The sequence below is a fragment of the Lepisma saccharinum genome, chromosome 22, assembly GCF_977018435.1.
Source record: "Lepisma saccharinum chromosome 22, izLepSacc3.1, whole genome shotgun sequence".
NCBI classification, from domain to species: domain Eukaryota; kingdom Metazoa; phylum Arthropoda; class Insecta; order Zygentoma; family Lepismatidae; genus Lepisma; species Lepisma saccharinum.
The window spans coordinates 57203812-57211192 of record NC_139250.1 but is presented as its reverse complement, the minus strand read 5'-3'; the positions used below and the strand labels follow the sequence as shown (position 1 = coordinate 57211192).

Below are 7381 nucleotides of genomic sequence, written 5' to 3'. Positions count from 1 at the left end.
GTTATTCCACAAGGTTGGCACCATCTCAAGACTGGGCTTTCCTTCGTGAAAATATTAGGCAGGACTTACCATCGGGTCTTTGACCTTGCCTACAGAGGTCAGTACCCAAACCATAGCTCAATGTATGTAGACGACGGCGAGGAGAGGATTCGTTGGGCAACAAGAGAATTCCTTAATTCAAACGTGGTGAATGCAATATCTGAATATTTGCATGCTCGTAATAATTTTATAAATATGTTAAAACTGCTAAGTGATGAACCATCGGATGAGGCTCATCTTGTTTTTGAAACAGCCACTAGAAAAACTCACGGTCCAGTGCTTGGTGACAGACCACAGAGCATGGAAATAGCAGCTGTAATTAGAACAGAGTCTGAGGTACTTAATCCTCGCACGATATGCATTTGGAAAATTGGAGAAGCCAAGCCTCGCACAATAGATTCCAACCACCCACTGTGTGAGTCCTTCCAGTACCCACTGCTGTATCCAGAAGGAACTCCTGGATGGTACATAAACCGATTGGATAATAAAGGTTGCAAACTATCACAGCTTAAATATGTTCGTAGCCTACTAATGTCGGAAAAGCGTTTCACACAATATGGTAGGTTGTCAGAGACTTGGCTCGTCGATATGTACGTAAGGATAGAGGAAGAGAGGTTACGCTTTCTTAATTACTCACAAAGGAATACTTCGAGCTCTAGTCTCAGAAGTGCCCCATTAGATGAGGTGGAATCAAGTGTTGTTACAGCCACCAGGAACCAAATGTTGGACTTAGAGATAGGGACGTCTGATCAAAGAGAGCATGTAGTGAATACTATCCGCAGAGATGAAACCGTTCTGGGAGAGGGAGGTTTCATACCTGGTCTAATTTATCTCCCTAACACATTCACTGGTGGACCTAGATACATGAAGATGCGTTATTTAGATGCAATGGCATTAGTAGGACGACTTGGTAGCCCTACATATTTTCTGACATTTACAACTTACGGCCAGTGGCCAGAAATCAGGCTATCGACTCACAGAACATGCAAGAGTGAGCCTCAAGTGTGCTGTAGGGTGTTCCATATAAAACTGGAGGAGATGCTACGTGGCCTTAGGAGTGGTGCTTTTCTTGGGAAAGTAGTATACATTGTGTGGGTGGTAGAGTTCCAAATGAGGGGATTACCGCATGCACACATATGTTTCAGAATCGAAGGGGGCGGTCCTAGGCAGTCTACGGATATTGACAGAGTGATACGGGCCGACATTCCAGGATCTGAGGAAGCTGGTGGTAGACTGAGAGAGCTTGTCATTCGTCACATGATTCACGGCCCGTGCGGCCCGCCAAATCGCACGAACGTACCATGTTGGGATGCTGAGAAACAGCAATGCACAAAATGGTTCCCAAAGCCCCATACACAAGTCACATACATAGACGATAGAGGATTTGTTCATTACCGTAGGAATACTGAAAATACTGCCTTGCTTCAGCAAGGTGGCCGACAGGTAGAAATTAGCGATTCGTGGGTGGTGCCATACAACTCTTCCTTACTGCTGAAATATGAATGTCACATAAATCTTGAGATTGCTTCTGCACGAAGAGTTGTGAAGTATCTTTTCAAATATATAACCAAAGGAAGTTCATTGAGGCGTGTCGCTGTGGTGCCCGAAGATAAGGTTAATGAAGTTGAGCAGTACGTTACAAAGAGGTATATCGGAGCAAGTGACGCAGCTTGGCGGGTACTAGAGTTTAATATAACGGGCAGGGAACCTACTGTAGAAGTATTACCTGTACATCTAGAAGGAAAGCAGTTACTGATATTCCGACCAGGGGAGGAGGCTGAGGCTGTTCAGCGGTCTTCATCTAAGCTTACCATATATTTAAATCGACCATCTTTGCCAGAGTTCGACAACCTAACGTACATTGATTTTCATGAAAAATATATTGTTCATACTAGGCGACTCAAAACTACAGCAGTCCCCATACACATGCATCCTGATGGGAGACATTTTATAACATTCAGACAACGGGGTACTGTGGTTGCTCGTCTTTTCTGGGTTGCTCCAAACAGAGGAGAATTGTATTATCTTCGTATATTGCTTTCTAGATTCGCTTGCCGTAGTTTTAGAGACCTGATTAGACGAGGAGGGGAGTGTTGCTCCATGTTTCAAGAAGCAGCCCGAGCACTGGGTCTTATCAATAACGAGGAAGAATATAGAGACGCAATGGCTGAAGCATAATTATTTATGACTGCACGCAACTTGCGCTCTTTTTTGTTTTGCTCTGCAATATTGGTGCTCGAGCTTCAGATTTGTGGGACGAATTTCAACACTGTCTCTCTGAAGATTTCCTGGAAAGCATTCGTAATAATACCCTCCGTGCATACAATTTGGCGCTCATCGAAATTGAACGTGGCATGCGCCGCCACGGGACTTGTTTGAGAGATCATGGTCTTCCAGACGTTGAAGACAATTCTACTGAGCTCGGAAGAGAGAGATTAATGTACAATTCATCTTCGCTAAGGACATTTGTAGAATATTGGAAAGCTAAATTATCGGAAGAACAACGCTGCGTGTTTAATTATGTGGACCATATGGCAAGTCAGACTAGTTCATCATCAAACTACAGTCGTTCACTTTTTATTGATGGCCCAGGAGGTTACGGAAAGACGCTATTGCTACAGGTTATAGCAGCACATATAAGGTCACAAAATGGCATTGTTCTTTGTGTGGATAGCTCTGGCATTGCAGCATTGAACATGGAGGGAGGTATCACCGCTCACAGCATGTTTCGGATACCTTTAGACCTAGGTGATGGAACGGGTTTTTGGGGTCTCACCAATGGTTCCCAACGTGCAGAGCTTATTCGGGAGTCCACAGTAATCATTTACGATGAGGCTCCCATGTCTCATAGATATGTAGTTGAATTACTGGATAGATCTCTCCGTGATCTGATGCAATCGCAGAGGCCATTTGGAAACAAAATCATTATTTTTGCAGGAGATTTTCGTCAAATTCCACCAGTCTTACCGAATGCCCGATCAGAAATTGATATTGTATCGGTATCATTACGGTCTTCGTATGTGTGGAATTTTTTACGTATATTTAGGCTGACTACACCACAAAGAACTCATGGCGAAGAGGAGTACTCTCAATTTCTGATACAAATTGGGAGCGACAGTTTAAGTCATGGTGCCTGCGGTAAAGGTATTCCTATGTATAATATTCAAGTGGAAACCTGTTTGGAAAATCTAATTGAATTTGTTTTTCCCCCTGAAGTATTGGCAAACAAAGATAGTTCATCCAAGAGAGCTATCCTCTGTACGCATAATTCTAATGTGAATGAGATAAATTCAATACTTATGCGTTCACTGGATGGAAACGTCCATGATATGTGCAGTTATGATTACATCGATGAGGATGATGCAGATGGCTTTGATGTAGACGTGGAGATGCTTCACCATGCACGTGGGAAAGGAGTTCCAGATCACATCCTCAGGTTGAAGGTGGGAGCTTTATGTGTAATTACGCGAAACCTAAATTTCGACGATAGACTAATGAACGGTACCAAAGTGTATATTGTGGCCATAAGTCCTCGGCTGATCACGGTGCGGCGACCAGGAGACAACCAACACTTCGGCATACCAAGAATAGTGTTTAGGTTTAGTATTGTGATTGGGAGACCACTACAGATGTACAGGAGACAGTTTCCTCTGCAGTTGTGCTACGCTATGTCCATACACAAAAGTCAAGGTCAAACCTTGGATGTTGTAGGCGTGGATCTTCGTTCAGACTTTTTCGCACATGGACAACTGTATGTAGCGATGAGCCGTGTTAGATCACCTAGAAATGTTAGAATTCTAGTACCCTCAGAAAAAATCATAGACGGTGTTGCGCACGTAAAAAATATAGTGTACAGAAAACTTATTTGTGATTCTTCATAGTGGGAGAGTTAAAGTATGTTACTCGGATACTCCATTAACAAAAATATACATATTGCTTACTTTTAATTAATAAAAAATAATTATCCATGAATGGCCTTACAATTTGTTCATGATGTGCTACAACATAAGCAGTAATACATTGTTCTAAATCTCTAAGGTACAATGTGTTAAAAAACAAGGTCTGGAAACAGACTTCAAACAAGTTTTAAATGCATATAGGCAACAGTCCAAACATTTATATTTGCGAGAAGAGTCATTTTTACATTTTCCTCAAGATTAATATAAATGAATCAAGTATACGTAGTAAAACATACTTCAAAAGAGATGACATCTACATGAGTCAGTCCAAAGATTACATGAACAGTAACAACTTACTACTCAATATAAAAGTATCTCCATCATGGCTGTTTTAAAATTTTTACACATGTAATACTTTAGTTGTTCATTAACCTAGAAACAGACGATGCTAAATAACTTTAAAAGGAGCATCCACGCACACGTACATTAGAGAACGTACTTTTTTAAACAGTAAAAATGACTAAAGAAGTAAATATTGCTTTTTTATTTTATGTCTCTGTTGAATTCGTATGTATAAAACATCTAACTATTTACTTCGAAACAGATATTATTCACCCACCTTACTATTATGAAAATAGACAATAATGTTTTGAATATTCGCAAGATTATTAGAGCCCAGCCACTTACAACGTTACGTTCTAAAAATTTCAAATGAACGATCGTACTTACTCGTTTTCATACTACATTAATACATGCTGACATATTCAACGACATTAGGAGCATGGTGGAACTAAAGAAGTCGCGGAACATCACATCGGCGAGCGCACAAGACTTGGCCAATAGCCACGTCGAAAGTGTGCGAGGGGAAAGACGGAAAACAATTATTTTTCAATGGACATTTCCACTCAATTTTTGTACAACAATATTAAAAACTACACCCTGGAAAAATTACACCAATCCCACCAATCACTCACTAACTGACATAAATGTTCTCCATGAAGGAAGCCCCGGAGGCAAAAAATATCCGATTACGACCCCCCCCCCATGAAATTGTCCCAAATGACCGAGAAAATTCAAAAATCGCTCAATCGGCCCTTCCTTAAGGGTGAAAATGCCCTTTTTTCACGTCCTTAGCAACCGTTTTCAAGGCTTTTCTTTTTTGCTCACATTGTTTGCTTCAATTCTTATTTGTCTAGCTACATTATATTTGTCACAGATCACACACAGATGAATCAACACCTGGTTCAAAAAGGTGCCTTAAACAAGGGTGACATCTACATAAGGAGTTTCAGCCCAGACACAATTACTTACGTATATATTGGTAAACTCAACGCGAAAATATTATCTACATTGTGGTTGTTTTAACTAAATGATTAGAGGTATAATAACAAACAATTATTTAGAGTTTTTGTCGTGCTTGTTGTTGTCCATGGAAACGGACGTTGCTAGGGAACTTAAAGAACGTTTATTTTCACCCCGAAAACTACTGTAAGGGAATTATGCTAAACTCTTCGAATTTCAAAATGCGAGCATCAGAATTTATTACAGAGGCAAGGTAGGCAAAAGAGGGGAATGACGGAAAACAGTTATTATCCAATTACGTTAAAAAATGTGAAAATGACAAAATAAGTAAATATAAAATTTTCAATTTAGTGACGCAATTTAATTCGGAAATGCAAAACATCCAACTACTTATCTTGAAACGGTTATTATTTACTCAGTTCATTATGAAGAAAATAGAGAAAAATATTTTGAATATTTGTACCATATTAGAGCCCATACACACATAAAGTTACTTTCTAAACTTTTCAAACTTATACATTTGTTTCCCATCATCCAATACAACATGCAGACATTTTCAAAGTCATTAAGATCTATGAAGAACCCTATCTATAAAATGATTGCTTTTACAACGTGGCCGAATGTCATGTCAGAAAACATCCAACTGTTTTTACTTACCCAGCTTATTATTAAGAAAGTAAACAAGAGGCCGAACACACATAATGTTATGTTCAAAACTTTTCAAATAAGGGAGCCACGTCGGCGAGCGCACGAGACATGTCGCTATTTAATTCGTTTATATCAAATATCTAAATATTTTGAAACGGACCATATGTACCCAGTTTATTATAATTAAACTAGACAATAATATGTGTTAAATATTTGTAAAATATTAGAGCATATACACACGCAAGCGAACTTATACACTTGTTTCCCTTCATCCAATACAACATGCACGCATCTTCAAAATCATTAAGATCACTGAGGAACCCCAGCTATAACATGATTGGGCCCACAACGTGGCCGAAGGTCAAGAATGCGAGCGTACGTACAAGTCGTGGCCAATGGCCACGCCAAAAGTGCGCGAGTCTTTCCACATAGAAACGCTGCAGCACAGTCGGAATATTGGCCACCCTTCTTCTTCACGCCACTGTTCGATCATATCAAATTACATGCGCACGTTGATGGTTTGAAATCTCTGGAATTCAGAAGGAGCGAGCGAGTGATTTAGAGAGCCAAGGAACACCCCCTCCCCCTTCTGTTCCAGCCGTAAATACGATAACGTGATGATTCAGTTACAGAGGAAGAAAATAATATCTACTATAGTTTTAAGGCAACAGTAAGAACTGGCTGTGGAGGAGCGTCGGTACTTAATGGACAAATCGCAGAATAACTAACAACCTAGCAGAATATGTACTAACTATGGACTTAGCATCAATGTCCTTCAAGAACGTAGTTTCTGAGGCGTATTACATGGAATTGGAAACGCTGATATTGGAGTGCCTTCTAACAGTTCACTCATTAGGTCCTTAGTTATGTTGTCATTTATATAGGGTGACCGTACGTCCCGTTTTGAACGAGACAGTCCTGTTTGAGAGGCGTGTCCCGGTCGTCCCTTCGATATTATTTAAAAACACTATTTGTACCGTTTTAGAAAAGCCTAGGGGTTAGCTTGAAAACCAAGTATAAAGTTGAGACATTTCATGCTAAAAAAAAAGTTGTATTGTTTTGCGTGTGTTCCGTTATTTGTAGGGAGTGGATAAGTATGCCCAAGAAACGTATATGCAGTTTCAATATGAACTTGGGACAAACCACAAACTGAAGTGGGAAATCACGCGTCAGATGTGTGGGGTAAGGTTTTTGAGGAGATTTACAAACGGTTGGTGAAAAATAAAGCCGCTCTCAAGAAGATTGATTGTTCTTATACATACTTCTGGCACTCCCCAACTTCTGCGTAGGGCTAACATCAAAGGTTGATCAGAAGGAACCAGAAATACTGTGTAAGTCACACCGAGATTATAATAAATAATAGCTTTTGACAACGAGAGATCATATTTCAAATAATAAAATAATAATAATACTTTAATTATAACAATAAATTTATAATTAGGCCTTACTGATTTTTCAGGAGGGGAGGAGGTACACTGATCTCCTTGGGATGT

The 7381-nt window shown here is 39.9% G+C and overlaps 1 protein-coding gene across 1 annotated transcript; it reads left to right on the top strand.

Moving 5' to 3' along the window:
• Positions 1 to 234: 234 nt before the first annotated feature.
• Positions 235 to 2217, top strand: LOC146004887 (uncharacterized). The gene has a single exon (XM_083143913.1). The coding sequence runs from the start codon at positions 235 to 237 to the stop codon at positions 2215 to 2217; it is 1983 nt and encodes a 660-aa protein (XP_083000039.1).
• The last annotated feature ends 5164 nt before the right edge of the window (positions 2218 to 7381 follow it).

Excerpts from the sequence above, each read along its gene's own strand:
- LOC146004887 (XM_083143913.1), top strand. The coding sequence starts at position 235 with ATGTTAAAACTGCTAAGTGATGAACCATCGGATGAGGCTCATCTTGTT.